At 46.4% G+C, this 20,184-nt stretch overlaps 1 protein-coding gene across 5 annotated transcripts in view; it reads left to right on the top strand.

Annotated features, from left to right (window-relative positions):
• Positions 1 to 20,184, top strand: part of C2H7orf57 (chromosome 2 C7orf57 homolog) — a 143,026-nt gene that overhangs the window by 49,469 nt on the left and 73,373 nt on the right. For all 5 annotated transcript variants that reach the window (XM_033930469.1, XM_033930466.1, XM_033930470.1 and 2 more), the window contains exon 4: positions 9,096 to 9,210. In XM_033930469.1, the coding sequence (XP_033786360.1) occupies positions 9,096 to 9,210 (115 nt within the window). The remainder of the gene's footprint in view (positions 1 to 9,095; positions 9,211 to 20,184) is intronic.

The raw sequence follows: 20,184 nt of genomic DNA on the forward strand, positions 1-20,184 counted from the left end.
CTGATTCTAAATCTTCTGTGTTCATCCCACGCTTCTTTGAACTCAGTCACAGTTTTACTCTCCACCACATCTCTCGGGAGCGCATTCCAGGCATCCACCACCCTCTCCGTAAAATAGAATTTCCTAACATTGCCCCTGAACCTACCACCACTCAACCTCAAATTATGTCCTCTGGTTTTACCATTTTCCTTTCTCTGGAAAAGATTTTGTTCTACGTTAATACCCTTTAAGTATTTGAACGTCTGAATCATATCTCCCCTGTCTCTCCTTTCCTCTAGGGTATACATATTCAGGGCTTCCAGTCTCTCCTCATACGTCTTCTGGCGCAAGCCTCCTATCATTTTCGTCGCCCTCCTCTGGACCGCCTCAAGTCTTCTTACGTCTTTCGCCAGATACGGTCTCCAAAACTGAACACAATACTCCAAGTGGGGCCTCACCAATGACCTGTACAGGGGCATCAACACCTTCTTCCTTCTACTGACTACGCCTCTCTTTATACAGCCCAGAATCCTTCTGGCAGCAGCCACTGCTTTGTCACACTGTTTTTTCGCCTTTAGATCTTCGGACACTATCACCCCAAGGTCCCTCTCCCCGTCCGTGCATATCAGCTTCTCTCCTCCCAGCATATACGGTTCCTTCCTATTATTAATCCCCAAATGCATTACTCTGCATTTCTTTGCATTGAATTTTAGTTGCCAGGCATTAGACCATTCCTCTAACTTTTGCAGATCCTTTTTCATATTCTCCACTCCCTCTTCGGTGTCTACTCTGTTACAAATCTTGGTATCATCTGCAAAAAGGCACACTTTTCCTTCTAACCCTTCAGCAATGTCACTTACATACATATTGAACAGGATTGGCCCCAGCACCGAACCCTGAGGGACTCCACTAGTCACCTTTCCTTCCTTCGAGCGACTTCCATTAATCACCACCCTCTGGCGTCTGTCCGACAGCAGGTTTCTGACCCAGTTCACCACTTTGGGTCCTAACTTCAGCCCTTCAAGTTTGTTCAACAGCCTCCTATGAGGAACTGTATCAAAGGCTTTGCTGAAATCCAAGTAAATTACATCTAGCATATGTCCTCGATCCAGCTCTCTGGTTACCCAATCAAAAAATTCAATCAGGTTCGTTTGGCATGATTTACCTTTTGTAAAGCCATGTTGCCTCGGATCCTGTAACCCATTAGATTCAAGGAAATACACTATCCTTTCTTTCAGCAACACTTCCATTATTTTTCCAACAACTGAAGTGAGGCTCACCGGCCTGTAGTTTCCTGCTTCATCCCTGTGACCACTTTTATGAATAGGGACCACATCCGCTCTCCTCCAATCCCCAGGAATCACTCCCGTCTCCAGAGATTTGTTGAACAAGTCTTTAATAGGACTCGCCAGAACCTCTCTGAGCTCCCTTAGTATCCTGGGATGGATCCCATCTGGTCCCATTGCTTTGTCCACCTTCAGTTTTTCAAGTTGCTCATAAACACCCTCCTCCGTGAACGGCGCAGAATCTACTCCATTTTCTCGTGTAACTTTGCCAGACAATCTCGGTCCTGCTCCAGGATTTTCTTCTGTGAACACAGAACAGAAGTATTTGTTTAGCACATTTGCTTTCTCCTCATCACTCTCCACATATTTGTTCCCAGCATCTTTTAGCCTAGCAATTCCATTTTTTATCTTCCTCCTTTCACTAATATATCTTTTTTACATTTTTAGCCATTTGTTCTTCCGCCTGTGCCTTCGCCAAACGTATCTCTCTCTTGGCTTCTTTCAGTTTCACCCTGTAGTCCTTTCTGCTCTCCTCTTCTTGGGTTTTTTTTATATTTCATGAACGCCAACTCTTTCGCCTTTATTTTCTCAGCCACTAGGTTGGAGAACCATATCGGCTTCCTTTTTCTCTTGTTTTTATTGATTTTCTTCACATAAAGGTCCGTAGCCATTTTTATCGCTCCTTTCAGCTTAGACCACTGTCTTTCCACTTCTCTTATGTCCTCCCATCCTAACAGCTCTTTCTTCAGGTACTTTCCCATTGCATTAAAGTCCGTACGTTTGAAATCTAGGACTTTAAGTATCGTGCGGCCGCTCTCCACTTTAGCCGTTATATCAAACCAAACCGTTTGATGATCGCTACTACTCAGGTGAGCACCCACTCGAACATTAGAGATACTCTCTCCATTTGTGAGGACCAGATCCAATATCGCTTTTTCCCTTGTGGGTTCCGTCACCATTTGTCTGAGCAGAGCCTCTTGAAAGGCATCCACAATCTCCCTACTTCTTTCCGATTCCGCAGACGGAACATTCCAGTCCGCATCCGGTAGGTTGAAATCTCCCAACAGCTGAACCTCCTCTTTCCTTCCAAACTTTTGGATATCCACAATCAGATCCTTATCAATTTGCTGCGATTGAGTCGGAGGTCTGTAGACTACACCCACGTAGATAGAAGTTCCATCTTCTCTTTTCAGAGCAATCCATATCGCTTCTTTCTCTCCCCAGGCCCCTTGCATATAGATGAGTTACATACAGTGCAGTTGAAAAAGAAGAACATAACAAGACAATCGAAGGGTCAAACTAGTTTACATTGACAATTTAAGTAAGGAAGGACTAATACAGAGCATAAACGGTATTTACCGTAAAAGAGTACAATTGAATCTTCTTCCATAAAGACCGAAGCAAAGAATTTATTCAATCTTCTCGCTAAGGCCTTTTCTTTCCTGAGCACTCTTTTTGCTCCTGGATCATCCATCGGTCCAACAGATTCCCTCACAGGTTTTCTGCTTCTGATGTACCTAAAAAATTTGTTATGAGATTTTGCCTCGTTTGCAAATTTCTCTTCATATTCTTTCTTAGCTGTCTTTATCAGTGCTTTGCATCTAACTTGCCAGTACTTGTGTTTCTTCTTATTTTCTTCATTCGGATCCTTTTTCCATTCTTTAAAGGATGTTTTTTTGGCTCTAATAGCCTCTTTCACGTCATCTTTTAACCACGCCACCTCTCATTTCCTCTTCTTTCCACCTTTGCTGATATGTAGAATACATCTGGTCTGGGCTTCAACAATGGTATTTTTAAATAACATCCACGCCTGGTTTACAGTCCTAACCTTTGCAACTGATCCTTTTAGTTTCTTTTTAACCATTTCCTCATTTTATCATACTCGCCCTTTTGAAAATTAAACGCCCCTACAGTAGGCTGAGCATGGGCGTGGTTTTGCCGGAAGTGGACTTTGGCAAGCTTAAGCAGCCCTAGGCAAGTTTAAGTGGCTCTAGGCATCTCCCTAGGGCCGCAACAGATGCCTGAAATGTAGACATTTCTAAAACTAAATGTAGACATTTCTACATTTCTAAAACTAAAACTAGATGCAGCTGGCTGAACTGATCATGGCAATGGAAACCCTGATCATGGCAATGGAAACCCCCTCCCCAAGTTCCCCGGCAGGAGGGATGCCCACTCCCTCCTGCCAGAACCCAACTCCACCCCACGTACCTTTGTAGGAGAAAGTCTGGCCGGGGGAATGTTTACTCCCTCCAGCCAGCTGGCCCACCTCTTTAATATGACAGGCCTCCCTTCCCAGTGCATCCTGGGATGCACCGGGGAGGGGCCCAAGGCTCAGATTGGCTCAGATGCTTAAGGCCCTTCCTATAGGAGGGACCTTAGGCACCTGGACCAATCAGGGCCTTAGGCCTTCTTCCTGGTGCATCCTGGGATTTAATGGGCATGGCCTAACACTCCAATTGGCCCATTCTTTCTTTCTTTCACACACACACTCCCTACCTGCCCTCAGCCACTCTGCCCTTCCCTCACTCTCTCTTACGTACACGCATTCCACCTGCCATTCTGCCCTTACCTACATACAGCCCATCTGCCCTCAGCCACAATATCCTTTTATTTTTATTTTTTTTATTTTAGGTATTTATATACAGCCTATCAAAGTTATCTAAGCGGTTTAAAATCAGGTATTCAAGCATTTTCCCTATCTGTCCCAGGTTTTATGATCCCTGCCACCGTGATGTGTGCTCCATGCTGAATTTGATTTACAGCGCATGGGGTGGCTTGCGGCGTGTGGGGCGGCTTGCGATGGCTTGCGACGCATGGAGAGATTTGAGCGGCGGTGGCGGTTTGACTCCTGCGCTTCCACTGCCGGGACGCCTCTTCTCATCCCCGGACCAGCAAACGCAGCAGCCGCAGGGCATTTGCTAGGCTGGCCCACTTTGATAATGCGAGGTGAGCCGGCCTAGCAAAAGCCCTGAGGCTGCCCGGGCTAGCAGAAGCTGGACAGGGGGAGCAGGGAAAGGAGAAGGGGTACTACTGGACAGCGGATCAGGTAAGGGGTGCTGCTGGACAGGGGGGGAGGTAAAAGGAAGGGAGAAGGCCTACTTCTGGACAGGGGGAGCAGGGAAGAGGTGTTTCTGGACAGGGGTGAGGTAAAACGAAGGACAGGGGCTGCTGCTGGACATGGGGAGCAGGGAAGGGATACTGCTGGACAGGGGGGGAGGTAAAAGGAAGGGAGAAGACTTACTGCTGGACAGGGGGAGCGGGGAAGAGGTGCTGCTGGACATGAGGGAGGTAAAACGAAGGAAGAAGGGCTGCTGCTGGACAGTGGGAGCAGTGAAGGGGTGCTGCTGGACAGGGGGGAGGTAAAACGAAGGGAGAAGAGCTACTGTTGGACAGGGGGAGCAGGCAAGGGGTGGTGGTGGACAGCCGAGGAAAGAGAGAGACAGAAAGAAAGAAAGAAAGAAAGACAAACAGACAGATTTTTCCTTTTACCTTTGTAGGGTATCCTGACCATTTGACATTATCTTCTTTCTCTATGTCCACCTTCCATCTTCCCTCTGCATCCCTATTTTCCCTGTCCAGCATTCTTCCTCTATGTTTCTGTTCCTATCCTCCTTTCATGCCTAACATCTCCTCCTTGCATCACCTCTCTATTCTTTTCTGCCCATACACCCCCATCCTATGACTTGCATATCTCCCTCTCTGTTCCTTGCTCTTTCCTTGCAATCCATAGCTCTACTTCCTGAGTCCAGTTTCCTCTCCCTTTTTCCGATACAATCTCTCTCTTTCTCTCTCCCTTCTTCTCCACTGCCCTCCCCCAGTCCAGCAGCACCTCTCTCTCTCACTTCTCCCTACCACCAAGGTCCAGCAGAAACTTCTCCCCTCACCCATCCACCAACCAACCACCCACCCATGTCTACCAGCACCCCTTTCTCTCACCTCTCCCCACCCACCACGCAGGTCCAGCAGCACCTCTCCCTCTCACCACCCAGGTCCAATAGTACCTCTCCCCCTCAACTCCTCCCAACCCAACAGTAGCACCACCAGCAGAACCTCTCCCTCTCACCTTCCCACCCATTCAGATCACAGCAACACCTCTCCCACCCATCCAGGTCCAAAAGCACCTCTCCTCACCATTCCCACCATCTCTCACCTCCAAAAACTCCCTTTCCAACTTGCCTGCACAGCTGCCATAGCATTAACCCAATGATTTCCTCTGGCAACCTTGGGACTTTGCTAGGTCAGGCTGCCTGAGAGAATTGCTGGGTTAGCACTATAGCAGCTATGCAAAGCTATGTTTGCTATTAGTCCAGGGGATGGGGGGATATGGAAGCCAAAACTATGTCAACAGCGGCAATAAGGAGGGAGGAGGCAGCAGCAGTGGCAGTAAGGTGGGAGAAGGCAGCGGCAGAAGGGTGGGAGATGACAGCACCATGTACCCCTTTTTGCTGGTGCGCATACCCCATGGGGTACACATACTATGTGTTGGGAACCTCTAGGGCAGGGCTGCCCAAGTCCAGTTCTCGAGATCTACTGGCAGGCCAGGTTTTCAGGATATCCAGGGTTCTTGAGTGGGCAGATTTGTTGGGCCGTCCGCCCTTTTCTGCCGTCATATGCCGTCATATTGTTATGCTCAAACGATAGATACTCCAGGGAAGAAGGGTTCTTGAGTAGGCAGGCTAGTTGGGAGGGAGGGTTCTTGAGTGGGCATTACCCCGTAATAATTAATAATTGTAATATTTTAAATAACTAGATTTAAGGTTTACAGTAAATTTTAACAAATTATTTTGGAATCGGTGTGTCTTTTTTGAGTTTTGTGAATGTTTTTTGTTATTTGTTTATTTTATTAATATAGTAAAATTCGAATTTTTGTTGTTTTGTTGCTATGATAGGTTGAGTCATACTGAAGATCATGACTCATTCGGGCCTTGTGATCTTGGTGGTGTTGGACTGGCCTCATCATCCATGGTATGTGGATCTGGTCTGTCTCTAGAGGGACAGGCTCCCTCTGCATCGAGACCTTCTCAGTCAAGGGTCTGTTCCTATGAAGAACCCCCAGCGCTTTGATCTTTAGAATTGGCTTTTGAGCTCAAAGCCTTGATGCAATGTGGTAATTCCCACTCTCTTAAAGTCTAAGAAATCCTCTACTATGGCGGCTTACACCAAGATGTGGAAAGCTTTCTAGTAGTGGTGTGCCAGAGACCAGGTGAAGCCTTTGAGTGCTCCAATTACAGTGGTTTTAACCTTTTTGTATGCCGATCTAGAAAAAGGCCTAGCAGTGACTCAAGGCAGGTCTCAAGGCTCAAGCAGTGGCTCAAGGCTCAAGGCAGGTCTTTCTTGTTTCAGAGCGCACATTGGTTCCAGTTCGCTTGCAGCTCATCCTGATGTGACCAGATTTTTCAGGGGGGCGCTTCATTTGTGGTCACACCTGCATCAGCCTTTTCCAACGTGGAAACTCAATGTGATACTAAAAGGCCTTGCTGCAGCTCTTTTTGAGCTGCTCAAACATGCGTCTCTTCTGGACCTTACGGTCAAATCAGTATTTCTTGTGATGACCGTCTCAGCCAGGCATATTTCAGAGTTGCAGGCTCTCTCTTTAGAGAACCCTTTCTCTGGATCATGGAGGTTGGTGTATCCCACTGCGCCATTCCTTTCTTTCTTCCGAAAGTAGTTTCGGAGTTTCATGTCAACCAGGAAGTTCATCTGTCTTCTTTTTGTTCCACTGGATCTGATGACAAGGATAAGATCTTGTGGAAATGGGATGTCTGAAGAGTCTTGCTGCATTACTTGGAGAGGACCAGTGACTTCTGTCTTTCTGACCATCACTAGCTAGTCCAGGAGAGGCAGGCCGGCATCTAAAGCATCTATTGTCAGATGGATTAATATGGCAATTTTGTCAACTTAAAATCACCTGTGTTAGGCAGACGCCAGTATCTCTCAAAGCTCATTCGACAGGTATTTCCGCTTCATGGGCAGAGTCTTGAGCGATTAATCTAGTCCGATGCTGCCTTTGGGGCCTCAGTGTTGCAGACAAGCTCTTCTGTCCCAAAATCTTAGATGTGGCCTTTGCTTTGATACATCGCCTTTAGTGTTGATTCCGGAAGGGATGTAACAAAATGGAAGATTAGGTTCTTACCTTTGGTAATATTCTTTCTGTAAATCCCTTATGGAATCAATATGGCCCACCCTTTGTCTACTCTGTCTTTATCAGAATTGCTTGCCTATTTCTGCCTTAGAAATTTCTCCTTTTAGGCTTCAGTATCTTCCAGCCAGCAAACACAGCCTGCGGGGAATCCTTCTGTATGAACAAATTCATATCTCTTTCGAAAGCAGGTTCCAGTTTGTGCTCGTTACACACAGCAAGTTGATTCCATGTTCTTGCTTATATTTATGGCTGTCTGCTTATTAATTGTTCTTTTATATTGCAGAGCAGAACAGAATGCTGTTCTACAGTGGGGTGACTCCCTGTGCTCCTTTCTCTCTCTGTTTTGGACAAGTGATTTTTGATGGCTTTTGGAATAGGTTTTGTATTTCTGAGTCAAGTAGGAGAAGCAATGGAGCGAAAAATGTGTGGATTTCTGCAAGACCCAGTTCGTGGGTTGAGGTGAAACACCTTTAGAATTGATTCCTTAAGGGACTTACAGAAAGAAGATAACGAAAGGTAAGAACCTAATTTTCCATTTTAATATAGCTAATAGTAGAAATGTAGTTTTAACTTCTGTACAAGCTACAGTTTACAGCAAGTTGGTGGGAGGGGGGGGGGGTGGAGGGGGGAGGGAAAGGAAAGGGACTGGGAAATCAAGCCAGGTAACACAATAGTGGATTTATCATGTGTGTAATGAGACACTAAAAACTATAGGCCTGAAATTCAGCACTATTTAGCTAACCAGGAACGGCTCCTAACCTGTTAAATAGCATATAGCCAGCCATCCACCAATATTCAGCAGCTTGCCAGCTAAGTTCAGCAGCCAGATAGGCCCACATAAAAAGCAGGTCTATTTTTGGCCATTAGGACTTAGCCATCCTACCGCTGAATATTGGCTTAGCCGGCTATGTCTCAGCTGGCCAAATCTAAACCAGAAATTCATTGCCGGTCTCCAGTTACGGTGCTAGCATTAAACTTCTGGTTTTGCCACAGATTGCGGAAGACAGATGGCTATCTCCCATGGTCTGAATATTGGGTGGTATCTTCTCAATAGAAAAGGACAGTTTTAATACATATAGGAAAGCACCTCTCCGTAAAGTCTGAGAGGACATTTTTTTTTTTCCATTATTTTTTATTTTCAAATTTTACATAAAGTGTACAAAATATTAAAATACATTTGATAAATATATAGTATCACTTTTATATCTAATACATTATATATCTAAGTTTGATTTTCCCCCTCACCCTCCACCCTCCCTTTTATTAATTTAATATAATATTTTTAATTTTCAAATTTTACATAAAATGTACAAAATATTAAATTGCAATTGATAAATACACAATATCATTTTTATATCTAATACATCATATTCTAAATATATTTTTATCACCTCTCCCTCCCCCCACCCTTCTATTACTTTTTATTCATACATTACTTATTGTATAACATATTATAACATATTATGTAGATATTATTTTCATTACCCCCCCTCTATGTGTGTCATAAAAAAAAATATTTAAAAGAAGAAAAGAAGAAGAGAAATATTAATATTTATTCATTGCAGTATTACCTGTCAATATATTGCTGCTACACCAATAAGAAATATATAAATGAATGATTTGGAAAACTGTATAAAAAAGAGCTTTACCATCTAATTTCTGTAGTATTTCATTACATTTTTTAGACTTACTGAAACATTACACCTATGTACCAAATAAGCCAACCGTGCAACATATAGCATATGCCGCGCCTGACTGGTATATTCATGATGAAATTGCACCGAAAGCTGAGGTAGCACAGTAAGTTTGCTTGCATTCCCCTTAAACTAGTTTTGATATCTTTCCTTTCACATTCACTGTTTCCAAATTACTTTATCTATATTTAAATGATTTGTTGAATATGCTTAAATCTGATACATTATGTTAATCAGGTTTTTTATTCTGCCTTTACCTATTCAGTTCAAGGTTGGATTACATTAAAGAAGTTATAATGGACAGCTTGACATAGACATTCAATAGAGTTACTAGTACAGATAGATCAGTGCAATTATTAATACAGTTAGGTCATAGTTACAAATACAGTGGAACTTTGGTTTGCGAGCATAATTCGTTCCAGAAGCATGCTCGTAAACTAAAGTGCTCATTTATCAAAGCAAGTTTCCCCATAGGAAGTAATGGAAACTCGGATGATTCGTTCCACATCCCCAAAACAGTCCCATGTCTTTTTGTGGTCCAACACTTCTCCCACTCCATGTTTCGGCATTTCTCACTCTTCTCCCTTCCCCTCTCTTTCAATCCCCACAGACCATCTTTCTCTTTTCTTATTCCCCATCTATCATCTTTCTCTCTTTGCTTTCCCCCATTCCTCCCTTTTATTTTCTCACCTCCGTGAGGGATGCCGAATGTAGCTGCCGTTGTCTCCCTGTCACATATAGTGGAGCAAGTTGAGCAGGAAATTGTCCGAGAACTGAGTGAAGACAATGAAGAGCACCGGCAGCCAGGTGAGCAGGAGCAGGTGCTGCTGCCAGGTCCCGTCAAGCCCCCCCCCCCCAGCGCGGGCAGCACGAAGCCTTCGTAGTCGAGAAGCGGTAGGGGCTGGTGGGCAGCGGAGGGGGAGGCGGGGGTCGGGGCAGCGGTGCGGCAGGCAGCCGTTCTTCTCCGGCAGCCGTTCTTCTCCGGCAGCACATCCTGGCGCCTGTGGTCCATAGCCATCCCGAGCCGGGTGTGCTGTGGCTTCACCCCCTCCCCTCCTGTTATGGCTTCTTAATCGGTGGTGGACGGTATAGAGGAGGTGCGGTGGATTCCCCCCCTTTTGCACCCGAATGAGAGCGAACGCCCAATATGCACTCTCAGAGCATGACACCACATAGGAAAAGCCGCAGCAGGAGCAGTTAGGCGCATGTCCTCGGGAAAAGTCACGTTTGACCAGTTCAGCTGCTTGTTGGAGTTTCTTGAGAGAGAGAAGGGAGAAGCTTTTGGGATTATCCGGCTTTGTCTGGGCTTTTTCTTTCTCTATCCTCTGCATGTGCATGCCTCTTGGAAGTGGAAGGAGACCCACAGAGCCAGCCCCCAGACCCACAACTCCCTATTCGGCAAACCAGGTAGCTTGTTGATTGAGTCAATGTTCGGTTTGCGAGTTAAAGTTTGCTCGAGTGTTTTGCTCATCTTGTAAAACACTTGCAAACCGCGTTACTTGCAAACCGAGGTTTGACTCATAGTTACAAATTCAAGTAGGTACTAAAATGCCTTCATTACTTATTAGATTGTATGTCTTGCTTCTTGTTGCTTCTTTGTATTCCTTTTATAGATTGACACATCTGACGTATAGGCTCCCTTCCATATCTGCAGGTTTAGGATTTGCGATTTCGATTATTTGCGAGTTTCTAAACCTTGACCCACCCTTCCTCCCTCCTGGACTTCTCCACACTTTTCTTTTAAAGCCTGGTAGTATAGCGGTGAAGTGAAGCAGGGGTGATCTTCCTACATTCCTGCCCCATGCAGAGCTGCAAACAAAAATGACTGCCGTGAGTTCCTGTTGTAGTCTCACGAGATCATGGGGCAGGAGTGTAGGAAGATCGCTCCAGCCCTGCTTCACCACTAGACCACCAGACTTTAAAAATAAGGTGTAGAGAGGTCCTTGAGGTGGGGGGGGTGGGTCAGTCAACCCTAAAGTTATTTGCAAATTTTTCTTATCTGTGGGCTGGCTTTGCACCTAAGCTTTGCAAATATGGAGGGAGAAGTGTATATTGTCTGCTTACTCTCTATACTCTAGGACATTTCTGTATACACTGGGGAGAGAACTCTGTGAATCTACCTATGTTTCTGTATACATACTCTACTATAAGTCAAGAAATTTAGTCTGAAAAATGCTTTTAAAAACTTATCTATGGGTAACACCCATAGCACTACAAAATTTAAAGGTAACAACCCCCTCTTTTACCCCTGTGGGTCTGTTGGTGGCATCACAAAATTTCTCCAGCATCTCAATACCCTCACCTGCCACTCCAGTTGCTGCATACCTTTAAATCTACTTCCATACAGCACTGGTATCTCAATTCCCTACACCTCCCCCTGCTGTTGTTGCCATGTACCTTCAAATCTGCTTTCATAAAGCGCTGGCACTGCAGCAGTAGAGCTAGGCCTCCTGTGACCTGCTTTCATGTGCTCCCTCTGACTCAACTTCTTGCCACACTAGTGGAAATGCTCCCTCACATTTTATTTCACATGAGCCTCAAGTTCTAAAAATGTTTTTTCTCCGCTCCAGGTGGTGATGGTTTCACCACCTGGATTTTTTAAATCATTTCAAAATACCCTATTTGTTAAATATATATCAGGCTCAACTAAATAAGGGTTGTATTACAGGCACTATGGCAGAATCTTTAACTATAGTTTTGCCAAAGCCAAATAAAGATTCCACTTTGGTTTCAAATTACAGGCCTATTTCTTTAATTAATGTAGATGGCAAACTTTTGGCTAAACTTTTGGCTTTACGTTTAGCCAAGGCTCTCCCTTATATTATTAGTATGCACCAAACTGGATTTGTTGCTCAGAGACATTCTTCTAATAACACCAGACTGGCTTTTCAAATGTTATATTTAACAAAAGCCATGAATGATCCAGCCTTTTCTGTTTCCTTGGATGCAGAAAAGGCATTTGATCGGTTTGGTATAGGAACAGGTTTTATACAAATGATTGATTCCTTGTATAGCTCCCCGACTGCTAGATTATATATTAATAATAATTTTTCAGAAAGGTTTTGCTTGCAGAGGGCGGTTAGGAAAGGATGTCCCTTGTCTCCTTTGCTTTTTGATAGTGTATTAGAACCCTTGTTATTAGCTATTCAACAGACAAAGGAGATACAGGGTATTCCCTATTCAGAATGGGAATAAGGTCTCTGCTTATGCAGATGATATATTGCTTCATTTGAGAAACCCTGAAACAACCATTCCATGCTTGCTTGATTTAATAGAGAAATATGGAAAGTTTTCCGGGTATAAGATTAATTGGAATAAATCTGAAGTTCTTCCACTTAATGTACATTGTACAAAAGGTTTGTTGGACTCATTTTTCTTTATATGGAAGGAAGATGGAATAAAATACTTAGGAATTTGGATACAAAATACACTGGAAGACACAATGAAAGTAAATGAAAAAGCTTTATTACAGAAGGTAACAGAAATGTGTGAGCAATGGAATCCTATACAGTGGTGCCTCGCATAACGAACGCCTCGCACAACGAACGCTGCACACAACGAACTTCATGTCTTGATTCACACAACGAACTTCGTTTCACACAACGAACTTCACACAACGAACTTCGTTTCACACAACGAACTTCGTTTCACACAACGAAGTCGCCCGAGCTGCCGATGTATTGCATCCTTCCGCGCAGGCACTGCAGGCAGTCATTAGTCACTGCGCTTAACTGCCCTCTCTCACTGTATACAGTCGTCCTTTTAAGATAAACTCAATATTTTTTATATATCATGGCTTCTAAAAAAAGCAGGAAGGTGATTTCTGTTGAAATGAAACGGGAAATAATTAGAAGGAGTGAATGTGGAGTAAAACAGTGTGACCTCGTCAAAGAGTTTGGCCTCAGCAAGACCACCATTTTCACCATTTTGACAAATTTATCTTTTTTTATGTCATCTTAGCATATTTTATGCTGCAGAACGAATTATTTTTTTTAACATGTATTGTTATGGGAAAACGCGTTTCACATAACGAACTTTTCGCATAACAAACTTGCTCCTGGAACGAATTAAGTTCGTTGTGTGAGGCACCACTGTATATTTATCTTGGTGGGGGAGAATCCAGACAATTAAAATGATGATACTGCCTGTGGTTTGTTACCAAATGGGTATGATACCAGTTTTTTTTTCAGAGGTCCTTTTATAAAAAGTTAAATAGTATTCTTACAAAATTTGTTTGGCTTGGTAAAATTGCTAGAATTGCTTTAATGTCTATACAAAAGTCAATTAGGGAAGGGGGGAGGTAAATTTTCCCAATTTTTATAGATATCATCAAGCCTATATTATGCGCCAAAGTATGTATTGGGTCCTCCCAGAGCCCATTGATAATATTCCAGACTGGTTGTGGTTGGAATGGTGACTCATTTTCCTCTGCGATTAAACCAACCATGTTCTTAGTATCAAAATGCCTAGGATATATACAGAAAACAGAGTGTTAGTAGATACATGGAAAACTTTGAGGTTTGTGAATAATTTAACACCTGCTCCTATACATAAATCAACAAATCAAACTATATGGCTTAATTCCAAGATTCAAATTGGCGGATTCAAGGTCATCTGAAAGTATTGGATAATGGCAGGTATTAGAACTCTGGACGATGTTATATCAAATGGTAAACTGCTTGATTTTTTTACAGCTACAACACAAATTGGGTCTTAATAAATCACAAAGTTATAGATGGTTGCAACTGAAGCAGGCCATTCAGGCAAGGTTCCCTGAATGGAAAAATCTTAATAACCAATATAGTCTAGAGTTCTTGTGCTTTCAGGTGGACTTCCTGGGACATCAGGCCGCACAGTGGTATAAATTGATATCTGGATTTATGAATAAAAAACAAAAAACTGGTCTTAGAGACATTTGGAGCATTGAGATTAAGTATCAAATTACTGCATCTCAATGGCCACGAATTTGGTCTTGGAGGATGAGTTGTACAGTGTCGGCATCTATGAGACAAACTTGGTTTTTTTTGTTGCACCGAGCTTTCTGGACCCCTGTTTGTTTACAAAAATTAGATAGCTCTAAGTCTAATAGGTGTTGGCATTGTCATCTCGAAGCAGGGACTTTAGATCATTTATTGTTCTATTGTTCATTCATTTTGGCTTTTTGGAAATCGATTTGGGGCCAAATAAATCGTTTGTTGGAAAATCCTGTGTCTTTATCCTAAGATACTATATTATTTGGAATGTTAATGAGGAAGAAAAGTCAAATTTCTGCAAAGAATAATAGGCTATTACTTATTATGACAAGAGTCACCATTCAACAGATTACATTTAATTTGAAAAACTGGAAAAGATTAAATTACAGTTTTTGGTGGAATTCATTATGTCACATGTACAAGATGGAAAGAATGTTAGCCTTGCAGAAAGGACATTTTAATAACTTTCAGGAGGTTTGGAGGCCATTAATAGAATATTGTAATGAGTAATGATTGGAATATCATTTTTCCCTAATAGGTATAATTGTAAAGTGTGGGGTGGAGGGATTTCTGATTTGATATTAAATGTTTAGATTAATAGGACAAATCCTATTTAATAAAACGCTAGCCGCGCATGCGCACTCAGACCTGCGTGATCTGTAATCCCTGATCCGTGATCTGTAGGTCCGTGGCCAGAGTGCGTATGCGGCGGACAGATCGGGAAAGCACAGCACAGCCGGCGACTCCCACCCTCCCGCCCTCACTCACTGCCCCCTCCCGCCCTCACTCACTGCCAAAACCACCACCTCCTCCTTCTCGCCGGCTCACCCGCTTTTCAATGAAGAGAAAAGCGCTGCACCGCGCTAACGCTGGCTTTGCTGTCTTCTGTCCACTGCGGCCGCCCTCTGTGACTACTTCCTGTTTCCGCTAGGGTTGGCCGCAGTGGATAGAAGACGCCGAAGCCAGCGACTGTAGCCGCCGATCTCCGTTCCTCCGGGGGGGGGGGTCTGGGAGGAGAGGGATCGCAGCCAATCAGTGCCCCCACCGAGGAGCCCAGCAACTTTCCGCTGCCCGGGACCCGAGTCATTTGCCACCCCCCCTCTTCCCTTCCCGCGGGCCCGACTGGCAATTTAAGCAGCGTGTGCAGCACTCTTCAAACGCTGCTTTGGTCCCTTCTACTGCCCTGATTTGCTCTGGACGTGCCAGAGTAAATCAGGGCAGTAGAAGGACCCGAAGCAGCGTGTGAAGACTGCAGCACACGCTGCTTGAATCGCCATGTGTAGTCGGGCCCGCGGGAAGAGAAGGGGGGGCGGCAAAGGACTCGGGACCGCGTTTGTAGTCGCGACTGTGGGAAGGGAAAGGGGGTAGAGGAAACGCTAATGCTGCTGTGTGGGGGGAGGGAAATGGAAGGGGGAGGGAATGCTGCTTTGGACAGACAGACAGAGGGAGGAAGGGAGACAGAAAGACAAGAAGAAAGACACAGGGGCAGGTGCACAGGGAACTGGTGTGGGGGGAGGGAAATGGAGGGGGAGGGAATGCTGCTTTGGGCAGACAGACAGAGGGAGGAAGGGAGACAGAAAGACAAGAAGAAAGACACAGGGGCAGGTGCACAGGGAACTGGTGTGGGGGGAGGGAAATGGAGGGGGAGGGAATGCTGCTTCGGACAGACAGACAGAGGGAGGAAGGGAGACAGAAAGAAAAGAATAAAGACACAGGGGCAGAGAGATATACAGAAAGACAAACAGACAAAGGGGGCTAGGGACAGAGACAGACAGAAAGAAAGACAGCGGGAGTCGCGTCAGGAGGGGTGCGGGATGCCGCAGAGGGAACTTTGCCAATGGGTGCAACTGGGTGGCTGACGGGAGCCTCTGATCAGGGGCAGAGCAAGGTAAGGATATCATAGGGATAAGAAGGAGGAGGGGGGGAGAAAAAGGAAGGGACGCCTACTGCTGGACAGGGGGAGAAGGAAAGAGGTGCTGATGGACAGGGGGGTGAAGAAAAAGGAATGGAGGCCTAATGTTGGACAGGGGAGAAGGAAGGTGCTGCTGGACAGGGGGGAGGTAAAACAAAGGGAGAAGGGCTGCTGCTGCATAAGGAGACCTGTGAAGGGGTGGTGGTGGACATAGGGGAGGTAAAAGGAAGGGAGAATGGACAGGGGGAGCAGGCAAGAGGTGGTGATGGACAGCCAAGGAAAAGAAAGACAAAAAGAAAGAAAGCGGCTAAGGAGAGAGAGAGAGAGAAAGAAATAAAGAGAGACACACACACATATATTCTAGCACCCGTTAATGTAACGGGCTATAAGACTAGTTATATAATATATTATATGATATATGTAAATACATATGAATTAGTAGGGTTGGGAGGGAGTGTTTAAATATTATAATTTAAGTTAAAAATTGTATAAGTTCAAATGTTATTTTCTGATACACTTGTTGTAAGATGTAAAATGAATAAAGAATTTTAAAAAAATGTTTTTTTCGTGAGCCACAAGTTATAAAAACCAACAATTTTCCAGATTTGATTATTTTATGAATGACCATGTGATATCTGTGAGTGATTCTCCTAGAACGTATGAGCGATTGCTCACATGCTCCGCTTTGAGGGAATATAGCTGGCAGGACAAATCAGAGGTCCACTTGGGACCAGATCGCAGGAGACCTAGCTCTAGCACTGCAGTGCCAGTGCTGTATAGAATTGAGATACAGTTGCTGTGAAGGCACATGGCATTAGCAGTGGGAATTGAGAATTGGGATACTATATGGAAGCAGATTGAAGAGGGATACAGGGAAAAATGCTTCAGTACCTGAATAAAGCCATATAAACTGTTCTGAGCTTCCCGGAGAACAGTATAGAAAATTGAATGAATTAATAAATAAGTGTGTGTGTGTGTGTGTGTGGCAAAACTTCCCTCAACTTAACCATGAGATTAACTTATAAATGAGTATATAAGGTATCTAAATCTGTATTTATATATATATAGTGCTCAGCTGTGAGCACTGTGAGGCTGTGAGGAGCATCTGAATGCCCATGTGTCTGCCGGCATTAATGAGTATCCCACTGAGGTATACATACACCTGTTTTATTATATAAGCTATGCAGGCTGCCAGGAGGTTCACACATTAACTTCCAGCTTTAATGGCATAAACATATAGGAGACAGCATTGCAAATACTGCAGAGGTCTTGATTGTCCTACTCAAGTTCAATTGTGTGCATAAATATTTGATAGATAAGACTTTCCAGTATCAGCCTCTTAAAATTTTTATAGCCAAGTTTAGAAAGTTAAACTAGTGATTCTTTTTCACTAAGGCTTTTCTTGAGATCAAGACAAAAACTAAAATTTGTTTAGGAGTTACCCCTGATTTGGTCATATGGGTCATGGATTTTGATATACTGACTTTCTGTTGTATAATCTTCCATATTTTATTATATGAGGGCACATTTTATGTCCCTACTGGTCTCACAGTCTAAGAGGCCCTTTTACAAAGCTGTAGTACCGTATTTTCACGCATATAACGCGCGCGTTATACGCGTTTTTACCTACCGCGCATACCCCTCGCGCGTTATATGTGTGAGCGCGGTATACAAAAGTTTTTAAACATAGTTCCCACCCCGCCCGACGCCCAATTCACCCCCCCAGCAGGACCGCTCGCACCCCCACCCCGAACGACCGCTCGCACGCGCTCCCACCCGCACCCGCATCCACGATCGGAGCAAGAGGGAGCCCAAGCCCTCTTGCCCGGCCGACTCCCCGACGTCCGATACATCCCCCCCCCCGGCAGGACCACTCGCACCCCCACCCCGAACGACCGCTCGCACGCGCTCCCACCCGCACCCGCATCCACGATCGGAGCAAGAGGGAGCCCAAGCCCTCTTGCCCGGCCGACTCCCCGACGTCCGATACATCCCCCCCCGGCAGGACCACTCGCACCCCCACCCCGAAGGACCGCCGACTTCCCGACAATATCGGGCCAGAAGGGAGCCCAAACCCTCCTGGCCACGGCGACCCCCTAACCCCACCCCGCACTACATTACGGGCAGGAGAGATCCCAGGCCCTCCTGCCCTCGACGCAAACACCCCTCCCCCCAACGACCGCCCCCCCAAGAACCTCCGACCGCCCCCCCAGCCGACCCGCGACCCCCCTGGCGACCCCCACGACCCCCCACCCCCCTTCCCCGTACCTTTGGTAGTTGGCCGGACAGACGGGAGCCAAACCCGCCTGTCCGGCAGGCAGCCAACGAAGGAATGAGGCCGGATTGGCCCATCCGTCCTAAAGCTCCGCCTACTGGTGGGGCCTAAGGCGCGTGGGCCAATCAGAATAGGCCCTGGAGCCTTAGGTCCCACCTGGGGGCGCGGCCTGAGGCACATGGGCCCAACCCGACCATGTGCCTCAGGCCACGCCCCCAGGTGGGACCTAAGGCTCCAGGGCCTATTCTGATTGGCCCACGCGCCTTAGGCCCCACCAGTAGGCGGAGCTTTAGGACGGATGGGCCAATCCGGCCTCATTGCTTCGTTGGCTGCCTGCCGGACAGGCGGGTTTGGCTCCCGTCTGTCCGGCCAACTACCAAAGGTACGGGGAAGGGGGGGGGGGGGGTCGTGGGGGTCGGCCAGGGGGGTCGCGGGGCGGCTGGGGGGGCGGTCGGAGGTTCTTGGGGGGGGCGGTCGTTGGGGGGGAGGGGGGTTTGCGTCGAGGGCAGGAGGGCCTGGGATCCCTCCTGCCCGTAATGTGGTGCGGGGTGGGGTTAGGGGGTCGCCGTGGCCAGGAGGGTTTGGGCTCCCTTCTGGCCCAACTACACAAAGGTACGGGGAAGGCGGGTGGGGGTGTCGTGGGGTCAGCCAGGGGGGGTCGCGGGTCGGCTGGGGGACGGGCGGAGGTTCTTGGGGGGGGGCGGTCGTTGGGGGGAGGGGGTTTGCGTCGAGGGCAGGAGGGCCTGGGATCCCTCCTGCCCGTAATGTAGTGCGGGGTGGGGTTAGGGGGTCGCCGTGGCCAGGAGGGTTTGGGCTCCCTCCTGGCCCGATATTGTTGGGGAGTCGGCGGTCCTTCGGGGTGGGGGTGCGAGTGGTCCTGCCGGGGGGGGGATGTATCGGACGTCGGGGGGGGCATCAGGCTTTCAGGATGGGGACAGACCTTCAAGGGGGGACAGGACTTCAAGGGGGGACAGTGCACGGAAAGTCAGGGGGGTGAACGGAGAGTCGGGACAGCGCACGGAAAGTCAGGGCAGTGCACGGAAGTCAGGGGGGGGTGAACGGAGAGTCGGGACAGCGCACGGAAAGTCAGGGCGGGCGAAAGGAGCGTCGGGCATCATGCGCGGTATACCCGTGAGCGCGGTATACAAAAGTTTTTGTACATATCATCGTGATTTCTGCGCGCTATACCCGTGTGCGCGTTTTACACGGGTGCGCGTTATTTGCGTGAAAATACGGTAATCACTAACACATGCATACTGCAACAAACAAGGCTTATGTCGGTATGTGCTGAGATGTTCTGTGATAATATGGGGATGTGTGTATGCTATTCACATGCTAAAAAATTGCTTATAGCACTGGGGGCATGTCTTAGGTATAGTGTTCTACGCTAAGGGGGTAATAATAAAAAAAAAAAAAAAATGTCTAAAAAGTATCCTAAGTGGCTACTTGGACGATCAAAATGCCTGATCGTCCAAGTACCCATAACCAAAGCTGATTTTTAGACGTATCTAAAACCAACTTAGGCCTTTTCCCTGCCTCTAAACGCACAGAGAGAAAAGAGGTGTGTTTAGAGGAGGGGAAAGGGCGGGCAGTGGGCGGGAGGTGGACCAACCTACACCTAGGCGTACAACAGGTATAACCAATACAGTTTAGTCGGCACTTAGACCTTCTTCACTTAGACGAAATAAAACCAGGTCTAAGTTCCGAAAAACGGGCCGCTGAGCTGATGGCCGTTGGCGCCATCAGTTCAGCGGCGCGGCAACTTAACCATCGCGGCAGGAGAGATGCCCCATCTCCCCTACCGCGATGCCATCACTCTTCTACCCGAACTGCCACGACCCGCAGCAGTTCGGGTAGAGGAGTGATGGCATCACGGTAGGGGAGATGAGGTATCTCTCCTGCCGCGATGCAACACTCCCC

The sequence above is a fragment of the Geotrypetes seraphini genome, chromosome 2 (assembly GCF_902459505.1).
Source record: "Geotrypetes seraphini chromosome 2, aGeoSer1.1, whole genome shotgun sequence".
Taxonomy (NCBI): domain Eukaryota; kingdom Metazoa; phylum Chordata; class Amphibia; order Gymnophiona; family Dermophiidae; genus Geotrypetes; species Geotrypetes seraphini.